Source organism: Drosophila serrata, unplaced genomic scaffold, assembly GCF_035046125.1.
Source record: "Drosophila serrata isolate PLE 108 unplaced genomic scaffold, ASM3504612v1 contig_362, whole genome shotgun sequence".
Classification (NCBI taxonomy): Eukaryota; Metazoa; Arthropoda; class Insecta; order Diptera; family Drosophilidae; genus Drosophila; species Drosophila serrata.
This window is the reverse complement of record NW_028257260.1, coordinates 2230577-2254302: the sequence shown is the minus strand read 5'-3', so window position 1 is coordinate 2254302 and position 23726 is coordinate 2230577. Positions and strand designations below refer to the sequence as shown.

Genomic DNA, 23726 nt, shown 5'->3' with positions numbered 1-23726 from the left:
GGCACCCTCTTCTTTACAAAATAAAACCCACAGCAGCCAATAATCTTAGTAAACAAGAGCCAAAGCCTTTTATATTTAAAAAATTATACAAAAATATGAATGAAATCGTAAACTATTATTTATTTAGAAAGCAGCCGCAAGGATAACCTGGAGAGCCATGTAGACGGTGGCACCCAGGGCCACGAAGAAGGCGAGCGCACGGGATGGCTGGGGAACAACAACCACGGCGTACACCAGAGTGTGGACAATGCGGGCGATACCCACGGCGCGGAAGAGATTGATGGCCAGCCAGGCGGAGGGATTTGTCAGCACATACAGAAGACCAATGGCAAAGAAGGGCAGAATGTTCTCCAGATCGTTGCGGTGAGCGCGACGCACACGTTCAACATTAGGATCATCGAACTTGACCTTCAGCTTGGGGGACATAAGGTCCTCTGGATTGGCAAAGGTCTGAAAATGGGATGAGAATTTAGGTTTTAGTGTTAGAATTGGAATAGATTATTATTTAATAATTAGGGCAGTGCAATTTAGTTAACAAATTTGATCAGATGGAAGAGGGTTTTATAGCCTCTTTATGAAACTGATGGAAATCTTCATCTATAATATGCAATTCTATAATTGTAATATATTTATGACTTGATATTTGAAAAGTCATGCATATAATTATAGTTTATAGCAGAAAAACTTGAGGTTCTCTTGTACCCAAATCACTAAAACTAGGTGGTAAAGATAATACTATTCTTCACTTTTGTATAAACCAATTTCTTTTGTCGAAAACTGGTTTATATACATAACTAATAGCGCAATTTCACTGGCATTTTGCTTATTTGCTTTCATTATAGTTCAAAATTAATGGGTTACTCTTCCTGAATATTATATATTAAAATTAACTTTAAATTTCATTCCATCTTATCGATAGGGTATTAGTATATACCTATACACTTTCACCGCAAGGTGGAAATGTGAGCCAGGTTAACTAGGCTATTAGGCTAAGTGCTTAACCCTAAGTTTTGTCCAAATTATTCGTGGTATTTGAGACTTTGACCCCACTGTGCTCGCTCTTGCCACCCTTCCCCCTCCTCACCTTAGTCTTGAAGCGCTGGATAGCGGTGAGCAGGCTCATGGACAGCATTTTGATCACCAACACTCCGACCCAGAAAACGAAGCTTTTGAAGACGGGATTTGTGAGGCTGAGCAGTTCCACGGGGCTGGCCATTTTAGTTGATTTTAGTTTTATGTATTGTAATCTATGGGGGGATCTATTAAGATAGTGCCTCGGTCTCCCGGTGTTTTTAGTTGGAAGTGAAAAAAACTAGTGAGCTTTTCAAGCGTCTGCTCTCTTGTTTTATACCGCACCCTCTCGTGGCTCTCTCTTTCAATATCGCCGGCACAACAATATTGTTCTCACGCTAATGCTCTCTCTTTGTTCGCTATCTCCCTCTAGCTCATGTTGGAAAAGTGTCAAGTCATTCTGAAGCAGCAAGTGCTTTATAGCACATGCTATAAAGTACAACACTGGACAAGCTTATAGTATATATTCTATATTAGATAAAATATTAAATATCAAACATAATTGTTAAGAAAACCTTAGAAAATGTTTTGTAAATTCGTAGCAAGTTAGGTGAAATGTTATCTAATCTATAATAATCAGTAATTTAGATTCATATATAACTAACCGCGACTGTAAATGTAGAAAGCATGCATAGGTACCCCTTGTATCTGTCGATTTCATGTAAATAACTACATACATATGTAGAAGATACTTTGTTGAAACTTAAATAACATAAAATAGAATCAAAAGTTAACTTACGGCCGTAAAAAAGCGCATCAGACCCGTATAAATGCCAGCTGCAAAGATTTTCAACACTAAAATAGCCGTCCATCCCATATAGCAACGGAAAACCTGGTTTTCCAAAGAAATCAATCCGATATCTAGCATTTTGAGAGCTGCAAGTGCACTTGTGTACTGGCAACTGAGTGTAATCGACTCTAGAATAAATACAGGGGAAACAAACTAGACACTTCTACACTTCCCAGAAAAACTATAAACAGTTGGAATTAGAAAGAAGAAATTTGTTTGTACAAAATATGTCATTATTAAAATTAAAGAAAATAAATGTACATTTTAAAGGCTATATATTTTGTAATATATCAATTTTCATGAGAAACAGATGTACCTAAATTAATTTAAAATATAAAAATGATTTATTATTAAGTAATTTACTGACAATTTAGAATGTGTAATGAAAACAGTGCCACCTTATGTGCTTTATGATATTCAAAAGATAATCTTTAAAGTTTTGTAAATATTTTTCTGCAGTTTTCAAAAATTCTTTATTCTGTAAATGTATTTATTGAATTTTTGTTCTGAATTTACATACATTTTATACCGGTTTTTATAAAATATTGTTAACAAGAAAATGAACTGACACCCTAAAGTCGATTTTTGTATTCCCTTAAGGGACTATTTGTTAAAATTTGTTCTTTTTCTGTTCTTTTTTAAATACATAAAATATATATAAAATGAAATACTTCATTTTAAAATATGTGGCAATCTTCAGAATTAATTTATAATACCCTGAAAAGGCTGTACAAAACTGAGAGACTAGAATTTAATTTAATACAAGCATACTCGATTATAGTATTCCAACTTTTTTCAATGTATTCTTGTTGTTGTTGTTATTGTTAAGTACTGATGATTAACATTAAGTGAATGCATAAAAGCAAACGAATTGCGGGTAATTACAGTCAATTTGTAAACAAAAATAATGCTTTGAAAAGCATATCACACAGCATTTGTTTTAGAATCTATTTACAATGTTAAAATATGTATTAAATTGAACATTTTAAAAATGCATACCTAAGTATGAGTAGTAAGAAATGAAACTATGGATTAATCGAATAGGTCACGCGATAAGAGAGCTAAGTATAGATTGATGTACAAATATGTATACATGTATCAATATCAACAGGTGCCTTAAACTGATAAGACACATTAATAGATCCCAAAAGAACTATATAAGAGTTACTTAATTTAATATAATTTCTTCCCCTTTATACATATGTACGACCCTGATTTAATGAAATGATTTGGATCTTAATAGAACGATCTATTTTCCATTATGTATAACCCTTTGTTGCTAACTAGGAATTAGCGACTTAACCCGCTGGCCCCATTTCCACCGATCTTGGACACAACCTTCTGGGGGCTAAATGCAAATCACAATGATGCCACACGGGGGGACCCGGGTCGGGCCCTGGGGACAGTCGCCACTCAATCAAGTTGCAAGGGATGGGCCTCAAGTGCTGTTTACACAGAGGAACGATTCCAGCAGACGATTCTGAAATTCCGAATGGGCGAATCCGAGGCGACGGGCGGTCCGAACAACAGAGAGATGGAAATTATGAAAAGCCTATTTCCTAAGTGTAATTAATTAATTTCAGTGGCTGCTGCTGCTGCGCTGCAGACTGCAGAATTTGCATTGGCATCCCCACATCCATCCATCCATTCGTTCATTCGAATCAGTTTATCTTTTGCTCTGTCGTCGTGTGCACGTTTCAAAACCGATTAAAATCGGGGACTATTCAAAAGATTTCTTCGGTATATATTTTTTGGAATAAAAAGAGTTGGTAAAAAAGAAATCTTTAAAACTGGACAACATCTTTGAGGACTGTCAGCAGCGGCAGCAGTTTCACAAAATGTCTCACGGCGAGCGAAAAGGTCGCCTCAATGTGGTCAAGTTCCTGGAGTTGGTAAAACATTTTTATATTTCTTTTTTTGTTCGTTTTTTTCAAGTGATTTTTGTGTTTGAATTTAAAGTGAGAAAATTATGGTATATTAAAAAGATATAGGTTTGCTTAATGTTCTTGAAATCATAATTAAATAGAGTTTAAGTAAGAACTTTGGAGTGAAGAAAGTGTAGGAGATATTTTCTATCCCATAAACCACATATTTAATTGATGTCCTTTTTAAAAATGAAATTTAGAACACAATTTTAGAATATTTTCAAAATCAAGTGTATAAAATAGATTGAAAAGAAATAAAGGGTTTGATTTTCGTACTTCTTGTAATAGTTATTTTTTGTGATTTTTGAACCACATTTAAACATTTTATTTAAGATAATAATAAATTTAAATTCTCAAAAAATTTATAGGAGGGAATATATACAATATCTTTATAAATTGTATGTATAGATAAAGGTTCTATATCTCCAATAAAGTTGTTCGAATTTCTTCACAAAAATATTTTGGTTTTTTATTATTATTATTCTTTTTTATTTGTTAAAAAATTATTTGAGATAATCATAATTTTTATAATCTTTAACTATCTCTCTTTCCTAGGGCTTTGCCGTGGCGTGTCTAGTGCTACATTTCTATAGCTTTAATGATCGGGATATAATGACATCGTTTCTGGCCACAGGTACCTTTACGGGCTATATAATAGTGGTAATTGGAGTATTTGCAGGTGAGTCTTAACAACAATTTCTTCTGAGAACTAAAATAAAAATAGAAACAACAATATCTTATTATAAATCATTGAAAAAATTAAATAAATAATAAGGAATACAAATATAAATCAAATCAAAATTTAAATACAATTTTTAAATATTCCGAAACTCATTCTAAAATCATGACACATTTACGAAGTTTTTGGTAAATATCTAACATCCATTTATTATATAATTATTTATTACTTTTTAAAAAATTATGAAAATACTTTCTCAAAACCATTTTAAAGTACAGACAGCATCATCAATCATTTCTATGCATTCCAAATAGAACTCCTATTTTATATATCATATATTATTTCTAAATTCCAGGGGTTTTAATGCGTGCACCCATACACAAACGCATCGATATTTTCTTCAGTGTCCTTGGCTGCACTCTATTTGTGGCCAGCGGTGTATTCATCATCGAAGCCTGGGAGTTTTCCTTCAGAACTCGAACCCGAGACTTGGCCCTCATCAAGGCCTCGCTATCCATTGTGAATGGTGTACTCTTTGGATTCGATGCCGTCTTTACATTTCGCGATAAATGAGTCCAAGATGATCAAGGGAGGCGGAAACCGGCCTAATCATTTATCATCATTGAAAAACAACAATTATATCGCATCGTAAACATACCTAAAGCCATAATATTAAAAGTTTTGGAATAACAGCTTGAGGAGAGCTTCTTTTAATGCATTTAATAGTTGTAAGTCTACCGAATATTCTTTCTCTGCTTCTATTTATAATTTCGAAAAACACATACATCCGTTTAACGTTAATATATTTGTATATTTAAGCATATTTTTCTTTTTTTTTTTTGTTTGTTTTTGTATCAATAAAAATTAGCTCTCACATCACTCTTTTAATAATTTTTCAACTTGAGAGGGTTCTCAATCCCGGTACTCTGACTCTGGGCATCACTGTTCTAAATATTTCAATTAATTAATTATATTTCATTAAAACTTTAAAGATTCTTTACCCTTTCAAACCGCAAAAAGGAAAAAACTATCCATTATTTCGTTGAATTACTATAATGTATTTTGATGTGTGCAGAAAAATACAAAAAACATAACGAAAACATTTCTTGCTACAAACTTGAGCACTCTCACAGAAAATACCTCACACATTCCATTCCATTTCAAATTTCATAATAATTCATAATTCTAGCTAAATATGTTGTCGAAATCCCCACAAATCCAGAGTACCGGGGTAAGGGGACGACGACGACACAAAACTGGGGTAAGAGAAAACAAACAAATAAAGGTAAATTCCGAGCTCGTTGCTCATTTTGTTTACATCGTAATAATAGTTAGCATTTAATTTTTGTTTATTGTGTGTGTTTTTGTTGTTTTTTTTTCTTTATGTTTTGTTTTGTTTAGTTTTCCACTGTTGATAAACGTGAGAACACTTTCTGCTTATTGAGTCGCCTGGAAGCCAGTTGTTACAGCTTCGTCATTTGCTCCATCTTTGGGTGTGTGGTTGAGTGTTGCAGTTTTGCGTTGTGAATATAAATCATAGATTTTTGTTCAGCAGAGTGTGTGTGTGTTGGTGTGGTGTGCCCCTTAGGCAGAATTGTGGATATTGAGTCGGAAGATGTCGTGGGCCACAAAGAAGGTGCCAGCATTGGCCTTCAGCACGAACAGCTGAGAGAAGGCATGTGGTGGATCATCGTCGCACTTGAAAGTAAAGAAAATAATAGATATTAATTGCAATGAGTTACTAATAGTCATCAATATATTATTATTTATTTAATCGTTTAACAAGCGTGCATAAAGATTTCAATATTGATATTTGTTTTAAGAGAAATGGTAAGAAAACACATATTCGAGCCATAGGGAGCAAGTGTTGTGGTTTAAGGTGTGTGCTTCATTAATAAATCTAATAAATATATTAGAAATTAATATAACACTATGAAAATAGTTATAAAAGAGAGGATTTTATTCAAAATTAATTAAAATTCTTAAAAACAATGAATAATTAACTGATATTTATCATGAATGGGTGTTAAATTTATTACAAATTAAGTTTAAGATAACAAACTATCGGTTATATTAAAGCCCGAGCCTGCTAAAAAAGGGTATTTCCAATCATTTTATATATTTAAGTAGAAAATCTTTAATAAAAACATGTATATAAAAACCTTGCTAAACATTTTTGGATCAATATTTAATGATTTAACTATTAAGAAATGGTTTGTATGGTCATCTATTCATTAATACCAAGTGAATAATAGTTACATAAGTAGTTCACTAAATAAAATCAATGAATAATGCATAGCAAAATAGTTTCATATTAATTTGTCATTATTTTAAACACACTTTTAGCTTTAAAATAATTTTAACAATTCGAAAAACTATTGAAATAAAATACTATCATCTAAAATAAATATGTATATATAAGTGTCTATAATAGGATCATTTTGAATAATACATCATAGATCAGAAATGTAAATATACTCTATAAACTTATTATACTCCAACCTATAAAAAATGGCAAACTCTTGCTAAACTATATCTCAATAAAGTAAAAGTTTCCCAACAACCACTTGGCAATTTGTTAATTGGTTCTTAGCACAACACAAAATTAACGAAAATGAAAACGAAAACCATGCAAGAAACAATTTAAATGTAAATAACAATTGTTTTTTTGTGGTTAATTGCCGTTGGAACTTCACGTACTGTGAGGAAAATTGAGAAGAAAACTTGTAGACGATGGGACGGCAAGGATTCATTTGCTTTTTGATTTTATAATCAATTTTGTATATTTTTATATTCTGCAGATTATGCTGATCATTTGGCTGCTTTTGTGGGTCTTGATTTTGCTTTTGGTTTTCGTTTCTGACTTTTATGATTTACTTGGTCTGGCGCTGAAGTCTGGAGACTGGGCTACACGTCGTGCAACGATAATCGAAAGATATCGTGCTGCACAAAGAAAGTACCACTGACCGACTTCAGGACGAAGGTCTGAATGTAGGCATGCGGTTGATCATCATCGGTCTGCATCGTCCGGGTTTTCATATTCATATCACAAACATAACAAGATGTTGAGATATTCGAAATATACAATATATGTTTGTAGTTTGTGGAAATTTGAGACTTTGGATCCAGTTTTGCGGTAGGTTAATAGCACCAGAGCCAATTTTTTTGATGTAAAATATGCGAAATGAATTTTCTATGTAAGCTGTACTGATACTGTATCGATGGTTGAAGCGAAAATGGATATTTTAAAAGATATTTTAACTTTGCAATGTTCTTTTTGGCATATCGTATCAATATAATCGGAAAGGGGACAAAATAATAAAATGTTTCATATTTATTTCAGCAATATTAATAGTTTCAATATTTTTCAACATTCTCTATATGATATTGAGTGAGAAATTTTGTTTTGATGTATTGTTTGGGAGTTTTCCTATTGGTATACATTCCAAATACTGATTTGATATGATAATTCTGAGTATAAAGTGTGTTTAAACAAAAGCTGCGAAGAAATCGATATCAATATGGTTTGTTTTGGTTTCGGTTGGTCATTTATTTGGCTTCAAAAGAATCAAATTGCTTTAAATCTGTTTAAACGCATTTTCAGTTTAAGATAAATATTATAAATTGTCAGATTTAAACTATTTAATTCCATAAAAGATCAATCAAAGAGCTGATAAACCTAATTTTCTAAGCTCTAGTTCATATCAATATTGTAAGTACATTTTACGGACTCCAAAGAGATAATTTTTCTATTTTATTAAGAATATTATCTACCACTTTATATTTAATATTTGTGGATAGTTTTATGGGGTTTGCCATTTTAAAATCAAAGAATTTGTATATCAAAAGGCTTTTAATATATTCAAAGGTATTTATAGTATTTTTAAGCTGATGAAAAATACATAAATAATAAATATATATTTGCAAAAAAGTATATGTTAAAAAACAATATTTTAAAAAGCTCTTTCTATTAGCTACAAATAATAAATAATAATTAGAATCTTTAGCAAGATTTTATTAGAAATGCTACTAGTTGTAAGGGATTTGCTAAAAGAAAATTACAAAATAATTGCTGTGTGATTATGTATACAAAAATATGATTAATAAGATGATCTACAATCTAAATAGACTGTACGTGCTATTATCCTGACCGCTACTGTACACAAAACAGTCAGTTTTTAAGAGATATTTTATAAAATATTCCCTTTAACGACTGTAAACTGTGGTCAAATTTAACAGGGGACTTGGGCCTTTTGATGTTTCTTTTCTACTTTTAATTTAAATAATATAAACTTGAGTAAACTGCTTACCTGCAATCGACCAAGAACATTTATAATCACACCACCGTCAAAGGTTGGCTGCGAATCCACAGTGGTTATTACACGGTTGATCTTTTGAAAGCTCAAGCTCTGCAATATATTAAATATAAAATATATATAAGTATGTAATATTAATTAATAATATATTCCCCACTAACCTGAACCTTCTCGAGTATCTTGGGTGCTCCCTGTATTTGATGGCCTTCAAATGTCATGAAGGAATCGGTGGCCTGTAATGTAATAATAAGAAACATATGATTAAATGATGAAATTTAAATAGGAATAGAAGATATAATATATATATTAAAAGTTATACTTTAGATGTGTAATGATTAGGTCAAGATGTGAAATGTCGTTGAGTGACTAATCCTAAAGGCTTGCTGAGTTCCAAATATGAAGGCTAAACTATTTAACTATTTATATCTTGTAGGTCCTTCAAAAGACTGTCATTTTAAAAGCTATTTACTGATCTTTACAGATCACATTGAACTATCTATATTTTAATAGCATTTTTGGGTTTATCTGAAGGTGTTAAATGTTATTATATATATATATATATATATATATATATATATATATATATATATATTTTGATTATACATAAATTATGTTTGCTACCATTTTTCGTATAAAGTAAATGCTTTTCTATTTCAATTTGATCAATCAGATCAATTTTCTAGTATTTTGGGGCAATCTCTGATATTATGAACCTCGTTTTTTTTTTATGTACATAAATATGATTCCGAATGATGTCTATAAATGTATGTATGAATGTACATATATGCATATATGTACATACATCACAATGCTTGTGGTATGGGCGGTATGTGTCACTCGAAACTTCGAGAATCGGAACGCTCCCGCACCGTCTGCTTCCGCTCCCGCTCTTGCTCCTCCGATCCCCCTCTCACTGATTATCTCCACCGACTTCTCCGTTTATCACCAGCTGCAGCATAGCTCCTTGTTATTTTTTGCGCGCTCTTTTTTGCCATTGCTGCTGCTTCCTTCTTTCGGAAGGCGGAATTTTTCAAGGGCGCGTCGCGCGTCACCTGAGCACTGCGGGAGCGAGCAAGACAGCAACAGATGGATTTGGGATGCAGCGGGAGAGAGCGGTGAAGGGGGGGATGGGGAGCCCTAACTCTTTGCAAATTATAAAGAAATTAAAATTCAGCCAAGAGCAAGCACAGCAACAAGAACAACAACAACACCACTCACGCTGTAAAAGTTCACCACGTTCGCCCGATTCGCCGGGTCATCGAATATCGAATAATATTGTTGTACAAATCCCTTGCCAATATCCTCGTACTGTAGATTCAGAGACATCTCTGCGCCGTTATTTGCTACACTCGGGTCTCGGTACAATGGGGGCCAGCTCAGAAACCGATCGCGTCGGGCGGATTGGATTATTTAATAAAATAACAAGTTGTGCGCACACAATTGCATGCTAGTGCTGGCAAAACATCACTATCACATCACAACTATCGATGGGTTGATTTTTTTGCACTATCGATGTTTTGATTTTTTGATATTTTACATATTACACGTGCAGATAACAATTTAAAAACATGATCACTGATCACTGATCGATTTCTATCAATAGTTTAGCTGAACCTGCATGACTACTGAACATAAGGCACAATACTGATGGATTATATCGATGGTCGAAATATCGATAATAATAATAGAAAATTATTTTATTTATTTTTATTAATTTATAAGGGTTTAGTTAAAATTTTTTGCTTGGACAGCTTAAAGAACACTTTAGAATGTCTCTAGCTGTTGTCTTAAACGCAGAATAAAGAGATTGGCGACGGAAGCCGCACAAGCACGATAGTTCAAAAAAAATGCAGAATGTGCCTTGAGCAGTTAACAGAAGAATTTTGTGTGAAATTATTGATATATCACTGATCAGTGATCTGCTGTACGAAACCATTATTTTTGAATAGTATTAGGCCTAAATAAAGTAATTATTCATTAATTTCATTCATACTCCTTAAATTAAGATGATTAAATAAGTTTTTTTTTGTTTTAAACGTGAAAGATTATAATAATATATGATTTTTTACGTTTCAATTAACTTTAGTATTCTCTTATATTATTATAAGTAATAAAAACCAAAAAAAATAGTTAATTTTTATTAAAACATATATTAATAAAAATATTATTTGTTACGTTTCAATTCGATTTTGTACTCTTTAGTATTAATTAATTAAAAATAAAGGAACTAAACTATTAATTAAACATTAATCATAATAATACAAGTAAAAATTTAATATAATATATATATAAAAACTGTGCTCGTGCATCGATAATATCGTTTTGGTTTGTCCCCACCTCTAACATGCACAGAAAAGAAGAAGACATAATCTTTTTTCCGTTGCTAGCACTGAAGTCCAGCTAGCTTCTTTTCCGCCAGATTTCAGCGATATGTTTCAAAAATATCGATGACATGTGTTTCCCCACCTCTAATCCACACCCACGAAACCACGAACTTGGAAATTTAAGAAGGTCCTCCAGATTCTTTAGAACTTGTCGGGCGTTTGCTTCAGATCGCAGCAAAATGTTGACCGCCTCCGACTTGGCCAGGCTATGCAGGATCTGCCTGCGCCAGTTGAGGGACCCGGAGTGCCCGAATCCCCGCCTGATTCAGTTGCTAAAGAAGTTCCTCGACATCGATGTCCTGCAGCAGCCGCACGGATTTCCAACGCAAATCTGCAAGCTGTGTCATAACGCGATGGCCCTTCTCGAGGAGCTGGGTCAGGTGGCCAGGGAGACCAGTGAAAAGCTGGCTGGCTTCTTGATCGGAACGAAAGAAGCCGATCCCAAACCGAATGCAGTGGAAATGCCAGCCGAGAGGGTGGGATATATATGATATGCCAGGTTTGGCCAGAGTTTAATACTCCCTTAGGGTTTCCGCAGGTGAAGGATGAGCCACTGGACCAAGGGCAAGATGATTCTCAGGACAGTGAAATGCAACAGGAACTGGAACAGCTCGAAAAACTGGTGGAGCAGCAGGAAAACGCTGAGCAAGAGCAACAGCTATTGGAGGAGGTGCAGCAGCAGGAAAAGGAGCAGGAGCAGGACCAGAACAAGGAGCAGCGTCCGAATAAGAATCACACCGCCTCGCCAAACAAAAGACGCGCCGGCTTGGCCTGTGACCAGTGCGGCAAGCAAGTGTACAAGCTGCCCTATTTGGAGGCACACATCCGCAGCGTGCATCAGGGTTACACGAAACCGTTCCTTTGTCGCAGCTGCGACAAGTGCTTCACCCGCTACGAGCAGCTGCGTTCGCACATGCGGAACGCCCATCCGCATCCCCATCCCCAGATGCACCAGCAGCAGCTCCAGGAGCTGCGCGAGCTCATGTGTGAGCTATGCAACCGTCAGTATAGCACCAAGAATGCCTTGGGTGAGCACTTGAAGCGCCATGCCCAGCGCAAGGAGCACGTTTGTGAGCATTGCGGCGTGGCCAAGGTGACCAGAACGGAGCTATTAACCCATTTGCGCACCCATAATCCCACCTGGGAGCGCTTCAAGTGCAAACAGTGCCCGCAGCTGTTTCGTCACAAAAGTGCCATTAGCCGCCATGTCAGGGTCGTACACGAGGGTCAGCGACGCTTCCAGTGCGGTCATTGCAAGAAACGCTTTGGAACACACGCCTCACAGTTACGCCACGAGCGTCTGCATGCTGCCGAGGGCGAAGACGATGACGAGGAGGAGGAGGCGGAGAGTGAGGAGGAAGCCGGTGCGGGGAGTGATCCCAAGCTTTGGCCGGAATCTTTCGCTTGCAGCCATTGCCAGAAGCCTTGCGTAACCCGTCAGAATCTTGAGCTGCACTTGCGTCGCCATCGACGCGGCCGGAAGACACAGCAGTGGCTGAGGGAGCAGGAGGAGGAACAGGAAGAAGAGGAGAACAAAGAGGAGCAGCAGCACCAAGAAGAGCAGGAAGGGGAGCTGCTGCAGAAAAAGAAAAAGCTGCAGAAGAAGAATGCTGATAAAGCTGAGAATAAGCAGGAGAGAGAACAAGATGAGTGGCAACAAAAAGACGAACATGAATGGAAGGAGGAGGCGGTGGAGTTCGACTGGAGTTCGCCCAAAGTAGAGCAAGATGTGACCATGAGTTGACCAAGTCAGCGTCAAGCTAACGTTAATAATATATTCGTAACCAAAAACATTTATATTTTTATACTACCTGCACACAGTCCGAAAATAATTCATTTCTATTTAAGTTTAAATATTCTCAGTTGATTTATTGTTACGATCGTTAAGTAATTGTTAATCTACATTTGTTTTAATCTGTATATTCAGGAAACTGTTATTTGCGAGTCTTGTACTTATTAGAAACTGCACATTGTCGAACCTATAGCCTTAGTTTGTACCTGGTGTACCATAAAAACATAAAATGTTAAAAATGTTTAACATATAAACTAAAAAGAAAAGATAAATAAATAATATCGATAATTATTAAACTTGTTGAAGTGATTTAATAATTTTATTACTCATTTTTAATACCATTAAATAAAATTTCAAAATATATTTGCAGAAAATTAACAGATTTCAATGAATATAAATAGTTCTATACGTGAAATTAGTTATTTTATGAGCTGGGATTATTTATTTTAATTTATTATAATTAATTAATTGAATTTTACTTAAAGAATTTCGTGTTTTTTTTAATTTTTTATTTGAAAATCCAAGAAATTGAAAAAATTCACAATAATGTAATGCTTTTCGCTATGGAATGGTCAACTTTGCCAGACAACTTAACATGAATTCTTTCTTTACAATACCACTCCAAATAAATTTAGATTTAAATTTGTTATAATTTTATTTATATCAAATAAAAACATTTCCAATTAATATAATAAATTTAACAATAAAAATCGAATAATTTAAGCTGGAATCCAATTTGAATTCAGCCAGGTCTCACACCTTGGTGGCTTTCCCTGCTATGGTATTTGGTATTTTCTTCCTTCTAGTATATATTATTAAAACTTACACGACCACACTGACTGCGTTAGTGGGTGACAGTGATGCAAGTTAAGGCCACCGGAAAAAGCTAGATTCTGTGCAAATAAAGCTAAAACAGGCTACATATAAAAAATAAATGCTAATAAATAAGCTAACCAGAGAATTTATACATTATTATATTTCTTAATTAATTACAGAAAAAATTATGCAAGATTCGGTCTGAAAACAGCACAATTTGGAAATTTAAAATCGTTAGACCTTGTGGGAAAATAGCTAATAGCAAAATGTTAACAAGTACATCGTCGATTTTATTGTTTCAGAGGTAGGAATTTGGAATTCATTTGAGATAATTATAGTTATTTTTATTTTGAAACGATTTTTTACAAACAAAACAATAAAACGATTAGTAGTTTAAGTAAAAAGTTGGTTCAATAGTACTGAATATGTAAATGAACCGAGCCCGTAAATACAGGTGGAATATTTTTATTTCTTATAATAATCACACGTATTAAAAATAATATCCAATTTATCTTATATATTATATAATAGAATAGGAAAATTAATTTTTACTTAATTAATTAATTTAATAAGCTATTTTTACGGATACTAGTAAGGGTTTCGATGTGTAAAACTATGTCGAATCGGTGATATTTTTTGTTTATAAAACGTGTCAAATCGCTTTTCAGACGTGTAGAATGTAAAATGTTAAATAGCAGCTTTGGATTTAGAGTGACCAAAGAAAACGTATTAAAAAATATCAAAGCAAAAAATTGAAATCAATTTGATATTTTGATATATTTTCAACGACAGCCCCACCAATAAGAAAAAAAAAAACTTTCTTGCAACAACACCTCCGCCGTACTGTTTTTTTCATGTGATATTTCAAGCGATAAATGAAATATGATTGAAGCACTCGCCTAGAAACCGAAAAAAGTGTTTGTTAAAATCAAAAGAAAGCCGCAGACCCGTGGACGGGCGCGCGAAAGGTGTCGCCGTGTATTTACATATATATTGATGTGTGTGAGTGTATGTGACGTTTACAGCAGCAAAAAGTTCGGTGGTGTCGACAAAATTTGGAAGTTATTTTTGAGTTTTAATGGATTCCCGTGTATTTCTAATTCAGGCCAAAACGCGTAAGAAACAATTAGCAGCAGCAGCAGCAACAACAACAACATCAGCAACAGTCGCAGAGGCATAAGAAATACAACAAAAAAAAAGCAGCAACACCCACCACCCGCGGCACCCATAACGGTTTATTCACAGTAGCAGCAGCAGCAGCAGAAGCAGAGGCAGAGGAGAAGAGCAGGCAGGTGAGTTTTTGCATCTTTATTTATATTTTTTTGTTAAGTAGAGTTTTTACGTGTGTACGTGTGCATACATACGTATGAAGTTATCAACGGAAAAAAAAATTGAGAGAAAAAACACACAAAACTTTCTTTCGCCGTCTGCTTGCGTGTGTGTGTGTGTGTGTTAACTCAAATTAGCGAAGCAGCGCAACGGTAACCATTTCTCCAAATACAGTACGAAAAACTGGTACGGTATTTCTATATACATATATGTACATTTATTCAACGCATCGATATGATTAAAAGCATCATTCATCATACATCATCGTTCCACCGCCTGCTTCGCAGCTTCATTTACAGTCAGAGAACAACAACAACAACAGCAACAATAATAAGTTGAAACGGTGCAGTGTCCAGGCCCATTCCCCTGGCTCCACTCACCCCCGATATATCAGCTGTGTGTGTTGTGTTGTAACCTTGTCTTTTTTCCACCCACTTTTTTGTGCAATTTGATGGCGCGTCGTCTCGCTCTAAAGTTCTTCTGCGCCTGCGCGTTGCCACCTTCGGCGACACCTTGTACGTCGCGCGGCGGCCACAGTGCCACAGTGCACAGGCCCACGTCTGTATGTATGTTTATATGTACATGTATACATATACGTAAATACATACAGTGGCACAGTGATGGTCGACATATTAGGGGTACAGCTTTGGTTTTACATTTTATAAATAAATTCAGCTGTTATTTTATCAGTATTTGTATTTAATATTTATACTTTATTTAAAATGTACATGATTAATGAAATTAATCATAATTTTGGTTAGTATTCGGGCTGTTTACTTTCAAGTTTGCAACACCTAAACAATAATACCTATAAAACTTAACATTAATTGCTGAAAAATAGTTAAATAGTTACTTTACTCAATAGTTGTGACTATGAGAATCCTATCATTAGGCGTTTTATAATAGATATTTCTAAACTCTCGGCATAAATGGCAAAATATTTTAAACCTTAGACGATTTCTTTATGACAAATTCACCAGAATGTCATACAAGATATATAGTTTTATATCTTTATATTGATATATATGTGAATGTGGGTTAACGATTATTAAACTTTTGACTGCCGGTTTTAGATAAGATCTTTTTTAGCTTCTTATCTATAACCTTAAATTCATATATGTATATCGTCTCTTAAACCTACGTGTATTTTTTAATAATTGTGATTGATAATTGTGATGTTCAAGATAAAAAATAATACTTATATTAAAATTATTAAAAAGCTAAGCCAACTTAAAATCAAAATAAAAGAACTTTTTGGTGAAGCCAGCTTTATAACAAGCTAAATACTTACAATATTATATAGTATATTTCAAAAACTCTTAAATATATATCTTGTCGATGACAAAAATTAACTTTAAAATACAGTTATTTTAAGGCAAAATCTATAAGATTTGTACTTATATGATTTCTACTATATAGTCTACATAGATATCCGTACAGATAGGTTAATTTTCGCATCTCTCTAAAGTAACTTGGAATATATGAATAAATTAAATGTGAAATATATCTAAAAATTATAATTGTTAGGGCAAGTTTTGTTTCTAATTAGTATTCGTTGTTGTATGAGACATATACAAAAATGACATATATATTTATTTATACATATTTATACTCCATTGTGTTGGGTGTGTGCGTAGGGAGATGTTGCGTGCTTATTCATATTTCATTTGTACATAGTTGTGTTATTTATTTAAATCACGAGCATTAAAACCTGCCCAACACATGGCCAGAGAGTCATCGTCATGTTAATTATGATCATAAATTTGCAGATAGTGCGGGTGTATGTGTGTTTGTGTGTCAGTGGTTTGTCATCTGTCATTATCTGTTTATCTGGAAGGTTAGACCAGAATAGCCTTCATTCTTGCCAAAAAAAAAAAAATAAAACAACAACTTTGGTGATGGTGTTGGTGAAAAGTAACACCAAAATATAGGCGGGTTTTTCAATTATCTGCTCAAGTGTTTTCGCCATGTTTTATTATTTGTATTGTTTTATGATATTTTGGCGGCTGTTTATTGTTAGTTATTATGTTGCCCATGTGGAACTTGAAGTCAAGCTTTTGACCTTCGCTGCAAAGCTGCGAAAAATATTATGTACATTTGTATGTAAAAAAACACAACAACAATTTTCACCTGAGCCTGTTTTCGTACCTTTTTTTCATAATTTCGTGAGCGGAACAATAACAAGCGCTTGCCAAAATAATTGCAAATTAAGCGAGCTAACATGGAAGTTACAGTGATCTCTAGAAAATAGGAAAATACAAAATGATCATTTAAATATTTAATTATATTTAAAAATTAAAATATAAACGTATAAAAAAGGGTTACTTAAATCAATTAATGGGTCGAAATTTTCTTTATAAAGTATCTTAGAGAAAGAAAGTTAAAAAGGAGTAAATGTTTTAGCCCAAAACAGTATAATAGTAAGATGCTTAACGACTTGGAATTATATCTCTCACTAAAATTTCTTGCTCCCTCTAGAGCTTTCTTATTTTGTAACTCATCCATTGACTTCTTCAGCTTAAGAAAACTATCAATTTTAGACATTCTTTAAAGCTTATTTATGTATCGTTTTGTTTGTAATTTCTGGTATTAACCAAAAACGACTGTTTAAGTGTTGTTGTATGCATTCGTCTTCGAGTTTTTTCAAAAATAAATAATAATCATTGCCTTCTCTGGCGATTGCGCAGCTGCTTTTGTTTCCGTCCCTTTTCATTATTATTATTATTCGGCACAAAAAGTGCCGTTATGTAAAGATCAGGCAATAGTAATATGAATGGCAACGGCAGCAAATAGCCAACAACAAAAAACACCAACAAAAAAACACCAAAAAAAAAACACCAACAAAAAACACCAACAACCAGAAATATCAAATCAAACAACAATGGGGCAGCAGTCAGGCAGCCAGCATCCATAATACAAACATGTACATACATATGTAGCCAATGTATTGTTGCCACCTGGACAAATGGAGACTTACCTGATGGATTGTGCCCCAAAAGCAAAGAGTAAAGCAAAAAAAAAATCGGGTTAAACAGCAGAAGCGGCGCACAGCCAATTCCAATATGTGTGCCAATCTTTTCGTTGACGTGTTGGTATTTTTTGGGGTAAAGTAAATTGCCGTTAAGAGGCCGAATGAATTTCTGATTCTTACAAATTTTGAAAGGAAAATCTATTTTTTTTCTATGACAACTTAAGAAAATACATGGAAGCACACAAATTTATATTGTAATTTATATACAAATAACATACTTATGTAGGATAACTTATAGTTGTAGTTGGAATCGTTTTTGTTAAACAGCTTTAAAGTGTTTTTGTTTTATTTAATATATTGTTTCTTGGTTTTAATATAAAATTAAATAAGTAAAATAAATTGTAGTCATATATAAAATATTTATCCAAAATTAATATATTTTTAAAGAATTTCTGAATATTTCCAAAACGCTTCTAAACGTATTTAATATTGTATTTTTATCTACTGTATATTTCCAGTTTTCTAGTAATGCATTTTGAATGAGGCTTTTAAATTTTCTTTTCCGTTTGAATTTTTCCTCTTTTTTTTTTTTTTTTTTTTTTTTTCCTATTTTGCTGAAGCGATTGTTGTTATTTTTTTTTTATTTATTTTTGCAATCATGCAATCGCAGACATATCGTTTTTATTTGTTTTTTCAACGTGGCTCGAAGAAGTCTCACCTGATTTAATTTCAGTCTTGGTTTCGGTTGGTGTCTGGTGTCTGTTGAAATCCAAAACGTTTCAAATATGGCATTAAAAAATGTTTATTATTGGTGCACTTGTGAATGCTATTGTATATGTGATTTTCCATTCGATAGGGATTGAAATAACAAATAACTAGCGGTAGTATACACTGCAAAATATCACATAACATTTAATTAATTGGCGTCTGTATGTCTGGGTATTTTACAAAGGGAATTGAACTTGAAACTTGAACTTTCTTCTAATTTATGCTAATTAAATTGATTAAGTTTCAAAGTCAATGTTTCCTCTTTATAATTAACGTGCTAAAATGCGTAATATTATTAGGGAGAATTAAAAAACATGCAAAAAAGCGTATTTTATTAGACATTCTTCACATTTTTTGTCAGTGCATCGGTAGCATATAGTAGCATTTGGTAAATAAAAATAAGTTTGAGCTCAATGGCAGCGTGAGTTCCATGGGATTGCTTCAGCCCAGGGGATTTATGTTTCATAATTTCATTCCGATTTCCGATTCTATATTTTGATTGTACCCTGCCACTTGAAATTGCTGGGAAATCTTTGTAAAATGAATAAATGAACAAAAAATGTACTATAAATGACCATTAAATGAACAATTTGTAGTTCATTGGTTAATGTTGTTTATTATAGTTCATATATTATTTAAAAAATAATGTATTCAGTAATATAAATTTATAAAATGAACAAAAAATGAACTTTGAAGGTTGTTTTTTTTGTTTATTTTTATGACCTCGTAAATTTTTTATATTAAATTATTATAGTTATATATTAGCTAATATACACATCTTACATACCAATCTATGTGTATATGTCTATTTTTTTTTGTACAATTCCACTTTAATTGTGAATGACTGCCAGTTCGTGCGATAAAGTTTCATTGTTTCCTCGAATCTTGAAATTGTACGAACTCGCAGAGTGCCGCCCGCCTTCGTCTGATTGAGAAATCGGTGCATTTGTTATCGTCTGGGCCTCATTTCTTTCCCCTGTGGAGTTATATTTCTTCTTTTCCTGCTTCTGGCTGTTTTTTGTTATTGTTATTATTATTATTTGGGCCCTATCAGTTACTGTTTCTATGTCAGGCCTTCTGATAATTAGGGAAATTGACTTGGGCGACTCGAGAGAATTGTTTACCTTGCATAAGCATTTGCCATAAATGGTACACAGAGAATGGTGTACTTGAAGGGACAGGTAAATGCATTCGGAAATGACCACTTAAAAAAATTGGGATCTAGCTGAGCTAATGGTAAAATCTATTAATGGGACTATTTTTGAATTATAAACATGGCCATGTGGGTATCTATTTTTAAAGACCAGAGGGGGGATATTTAGCTTCCTTTTTGTGTTTTAAAAATATTTTTACAGCTCAACTTTAGTTATATATTCATTTCCTTTTAGTTTTTTAAATTTCCATAAACTACTAGAGTCTCTTCCAGTGCCAAGGGCTCAATTGCCCTGCAAACAATTCAAATTGGGTTAATGAGAGTTGGCCAGTTGAGGGTTTGGCTTGTATATATATTACATCTATTTTATATATGTACTTATGTATATATTTTTGTAGCTTTATGATTGGGCAATGTGGGCGTGCCATTCATTGGTCTTAAATTACAATGGCGACAAAATATAGAGCCTGTGAATTTCTGTTCCCAAAATTCAGCATTGTCTGCAAGAAAACAGCGACCTTCTCATAAACATATGGTTGGGATAATTATACAGTAATTTGATTAGCCAACAAAAATGAACATTTAATACACATAATAATGACTTAAAACATAGTCATTGAATTTGTGAATCAAATAATAATGTATACATTTTTAAATCTATTTAATAACGAGACATTTTCAGCAGATACCTACATATTATTGTAGGAAAATACAAACTGAAAAAGATAAATATATATCTTAGAATTCCCAGAAACTGCGGACATATGCACATATGTGACTTTTTATGCCCGCTGCGCTCTATTAATAATCAAGCTAATTTCCAGAATGCCAATAATTCCGCCATAAAACCATGATAATGTGGTGGTCTCTGAAGCATCTGCTTGGGGCATGCCTTAAGATGCATTCTTAAATTTAAATTCTAGTGCGTTTAAAACAGTAACAAGATTACAAATGAGCTCTGCTAATTTTCTTTGGCCCCCAGCGGTCACCCATGCATTATTCATTTTGACCAACAAATAGTTCCGAAAATAACAAAAAAATACGAATCGAAAAGAAAACAAAATACGAAATAAGTAAAACAGCAAATGGATTTGTTTTAAAAAGTTGCGAGGGGCAGAAATATTATCTAAAGCTTATTCACCAACAGGTTCCTGACTAATCGCTTTTCTACAGTGAAGTCAGCTTAAAGTGGTCATGGTTTTTGATAGGAGGAAGTAAGAAACGTACAGAAGAGAGTGCTTGATTTTATCAATAAAAGTTATAAAAACAAAAACGGGAGTTAACTTCGGCACGCCGAAGTTTATATACCCTTTCAGATTGAAATTTGATCACAAGGAATTATATACATTTATGTTAAAAAACCATAAAGTAATAATTGCTTTAATTTCATTCACCGTTTTGCATTTTTCTCTATTTTTTAACGATGATTTGTATGGCAGCTATATGATATAGTAGTCTGATTTTCATAAAATCTGGATTAATCTATAATGGCTATATATATTAAAATTTGATAAAAATCTCTTGAAAACTGGAAAAGTTATAACTTATTTCTCTTTAAATTTTCCGATCCTTCCTATGGCAGCTATATATACATATGTATATATATGGTCCACCGATTCGCCATGCTCCGAATTATATACCAGTAAAATTATAGAGAGGAATAACCCTATAGTTTCACTCAAATACCTTCAATTTTTTTCAAAGAAATCTAGTACATCCGTGAATATGATTCCCAACTGGTTCTAACATCCCCGGAACGAAGTGACTTCTACCAGCCAAGTCTCAGATATGTGTTGTGTTACAAAAGTTGCAAGTCATTGTTTATTAATGGTTCAAAGTTAGTAAGTGATCATGCACACATACTTACATAGATACTTACTGCTCAGAGTTACTTATGGTTCATAGACACTTACTGATCAGAGTTACTTACTGGACATAGTTACTCAGTGTTCAGAGTTACTTACTGGTCATAGTTACTCAGTGTTTAGAGTTACTTATTGTTCATATATACTTACTGATCAGAGTTACTTACTGGTCATAGTTACTTAGTGTTCAGATTTACTTGCGCACATCTAAGTATATGATTCTCAACTGGTTCTACCATCCCCGGAACGAAGTGACTGCTGCCAACCAAGTCTCAGATATGTGTTGTGTTACAAAAATTGCAAGTCATTGTTTATTAGTGGTTCAAAGTTAGTAAGTGATCATGCACACATACTTACATAGATACTTACTGATCAGAGTTACTTATTGTTCATAGATACTTACCGATCAGAGTTACTTACTGGACATAGTTACTTAGTGTTCAGAGCTACTGACTGGTCATAGTTACTTAGTGTTCAGGTATTCTTGCGCACATCTAAGTATATGATTCCCAACTGGTTCTAACATCCCCGGAACGAAGTGACTGCTGCCAACCAAGTCTCAGATATGTGTTGTGTTACAAAAATTGCAAGTCCTTGTTTATTAGTGGTTCAAAGTTAGTAAGTGATCATGCACACATACTTACATAGATACTTACTGATCAGAGTTACTTATTGTTCATAGATACTTGATCAGAGTTACTTACTGGATATAGTTACTCAGTGTTCAGAGTTACTTACTGGTCATAGTTACTCAGTGTTCAGAGTTACTTATTGTTCATAGATACTTACTGATCAGAGTTACTTACTGGTCATAGTTACTTAGTGTTCAGATTTAGTTGCGCACATCTAAGTATATGATTCTCAACTGGTTCTAACATCCCCGGATCGAAGTGACTGCTGCCAACCAAGTCTCAGATATGTGTTGTGTTACAAAAATTGCAAGTCATTGTTTATTCGTGGTTCAAAGTTAGTAAGTGATCATGCGCACATACTTACATAGATACTTACTGCTCAGAGTTACTTATTGTTCATAGATACTTACTGATCAGAGTTACTTACTGGACATAGTTACTCAGTGTTCAGAGTTACTTACTGGTCATAGTTACTCAGTGTTCAGAGTTACTTATTGTTCATAGATAATTACTGATCAGAGTTACTTACTGGTCATAGTTACTTAGTGTTCATGATTTACTTGCGCACATCTAAGTATATGATTCTCAACTGGTTCTACCATCCCCGGAACGAAGTGACTGCTGCCAACCAAGTCTCAGATATGTATTGTGTTACAAAAATTGCAAGTCATTGTTTATTAGTGGTTCAAAGTTAGTAAGTGATCATGCACACATACTTACATAGATACTTACTGATCAGAGTTACTTACTGGACATAGTTACTCAGTGTTCAGAGTTACTTACTGGTTATAGTTACTTAGTGTTCAGAGCTACTGACTGGTCATAGTTACTTAGTGTTCAGATATTCTTGCGCACATCTAAGTATATGATTCCCAACTGGTTCTAACATCCCCGGAACGAAGTGACTGCTGCCAACCAAGTCTCAGATATGTGTTGTGTTACAAAAATTGCAAGTCATTGTTTATTAGTGGTTCAAAGTTAGTAAGTGATCATGCACACATACTTACATAGATACTTACTGATCAGAGTTACTTATTGTTCATAGATACTTACCGATCAGAGTTACTTACTGGACATAGTTACTCAGTGTTCAGAGTTACTTACTGGTCATAGTTACTCAGTGTTCAGAGTTACTTATTGTTCATAGATACTTACTGATCAGAGTTACTACCTGGTCATAGTTACTTAGTGTTCAGATTTAGTTGCGCACATCTAAGTATATGATTCTCAACTGG

At 33.7% G+C, this 23726-nt stretch overlaps 4 protein-coding genes and 1 long non-coding RNA gene across 10 annotated transcripts; 3 read left to right on the top strand and 2 right to left on the bottom strand.

The window, feature by feature from the left end:
• Nucleotides 1-43: 43 nt before the first annotated feature.
• Mgstl (Microsomal glutathione S-transferase-like) lies at nucleotides 44-1968 on the bottom strand. 2 transcript variants are annotated; one of them, XM_020942096.2, is made up of 2 exons: nucleotides 1085-1968; nucleotides 44-450 (listed from the first exon to the last, which is right to left on the bottom strand). In XM_020942096.2, exons 1-2 carry the CDS (start codon nucleotides 1214-1216, stop codon nucleotides 124-126), a joined length of 459 nt encoding a protein of 152 aa, XP_020797755.1. In that variant the 5' UTR covers nucleotides 1217-1968; the 3' UTR covers nucleotides 44-123. The 2 variants fall into 2 exon arrangements, with proteins under 2 accessions (XP_020797755.1, XP_020797754.1); XM_020942095.2 differs by having other exon boundaries at nucleotides 1811-1968.
• Nucleotides 1959-5344, top strand: LOC110176048 (uncharacterized). Of its 2 annotated transcripts, none has more exons than XM_020942262.2 (3): nucleotides 1959-3753; nucleotides 4342-4465; nucleotides 4821-5344. In XM_020942262.2, the coding sequence occupies exons 1-3, from the start codon at nucleotides 3700-3702 to the stop codon at nucleotides 5036-5038; spliced, it is 396 nt and encodes a 131-aa protein (XP_020797921.1). In that variant the 5' UTR covers nucleotides 1959-3699; the 3' UTR covers nucleotides 5039-5344. The 2 variants fall into 2 exon arrangements, with proteins under 2 accessions (XP_020797921.1, XP_086695280.1); XM_086839154.1 differs by having other exon boundaries at nucleotides 3238-3749.
• Nucleotides 5345-5773: 429 nt separating this feature from the next.
• Nucleotides 5774-10427, bottom strand: Ntf-2 (nuclear transport factor-2). Of its 4 annotated transcripts, none has more exons than XR_015273097.1 (5): nucleotides 10000-10271; nucleotides 8943-9014; nucleotides 8776-8874; nucleotides 7166-7483; nucleotides 5774-6163 (listed from the first exon to the last, which is right to left on the bottom strand). XR_015273097.1 is itself a non-coding variant. In XM_020942263.2 (4 exons), exons 1-4 carry the CDS (start codon nucleotides 10105-10107, stop codon nucleotides 6050-6052), a joined length of 393 nt encoding a protein of 130 aa, XP_020797922.1. In that variant the 5' UTR covers nucleotides 10108-10427; the 3' UTR covers nucleotides 5774-6049. The 4 variants fall into 4 exon arrangements, 2 of the variants coding, with proteins under 2 accessions (XP_020797922.1, XP_086695281.1); XR_015273098.1 differs by having other exon boundaries at nucleotides 9584-10225; XM_020942263.2 differs by lacking the exon at nucleotides 7166-7483 and having other exon boundaries at nucleotides 10000-10427.
• Nucleotides 10428-11233: 806 nt separating this feature from the next.
• On the top strand, nucleotides 11234-13253 carry LOC110175963 (uncharacterized). Its single transcript, XM_020942155.2, has 2 exons — nucleotides 11234-11641; nucleotides 11704-13253. The coding sequence occupies exons 1-2, from the start codon at nucleotides 11234-11236 to the stop codon at nucleotides 12907-12909; spliced, it is 1614 nt and encodes a 537-aa protein (XP_020797814.2). The 3' UTR covers nucleotides 12910-13253.
• A 1201-nt stretch (nucleotides 13254-14454) lies between these two features.
• Nucleotides 14455-15047, top strand: LOC147642734 (uncharacterized). The gene is made up of 2 exons (XR_015273096.1): nucleotides 14455-14775; nucleotides 14879-15047. It is a non-coding gene; the product is annotated as an uncharacterized LOC147642734 (long non-coding RNA).
• The last annotated feature ends 8679 nt before the right edge of the window (nucleotides 15048-23726 follow it).

What these genes read in the sequence shown, in the direction of transcription:
- Mgstl (XM_020942096.2), bottom strand. Translation starts at nt 1,216, where the DNA reads ATGGCCAGCCCCGTGGAACTGCTCAGCCTCACAAATCCCGTCTTCAAA. An exon ending in TCCAGCGCTTCAAGACTAAG is followed by an intron (nt 451 to 1,084) that starts GTGAGGAGGGGG and finishes TCCCATTTTCAG; the next exon opens with ACCTTTGCCAATCCAGAGGA.
- LOC110176048 (XM_020942262.2), top strand. Translation starts at nt 3,700, where the DNA reads ATGTCTCACGGCGAGCGAAAAGGTCGCCTCAATGTGGTCAAGTTCCTG. An exon ending in TGGTCAAGTTCCTGGAGTTG is followed by an intron (nt 3,754 to 4,341) that starts GTAAAACATTTT and finishes TCTCTTTCCTAG; the next exon opens with GGCTTTGCCGTGGCGTGTCT. An exon ending in GGTAATTGGAGTATTTGCAG is followed by an intron (nt 4,466 to 4,820) that starts GTGAGTCTTAAC and finishes TCTAAATTCCAG; the next exon opens with GGGTTTTAATGCGTGCACCC.
- Ntf-2 (XM_020942263.2), bottom strand. Translation starts at nt 10,107, where the DNA reads ATGTCTCTGAATCTACAGTACGAGGATATTGGCAAGGGATTTGTACAA. An exon ending in ACGTGGTGAACTTTTACAGC is followed by an intron (nt 9,015 to 9,999) that starts GTGAGTGGTGTT and finishes ATTACATTACAG; the next exon opens with GCCACCGATTCCTTCATGAC. An exon ending in AGATACTCGAGAAGGTTCAG is followed by an intron (nt 8,875 to 8,942) that starts GTTAGTGGGGAA and finishes AATATATTGCAG; the next exon opens with AGCTTGAGCTTTCAAAAGAT.
- LOC110175963 (XM_020942155.2), top strand. Translation starts at nt 11,234, where the DNA reads ATGTGTTTCCCCACCTCTAATCCACACCCACGAAACCACGAACTTGGA. An exon ending in TGGAAATGCCAGCCGAGAGG is followed by an intron (nt 11,642 to 11,703) that starts GTGGGATATATA and finishes GGGTTTCCGCAG; the next exon opens with GTGAAGGATGAGCCACTGGA.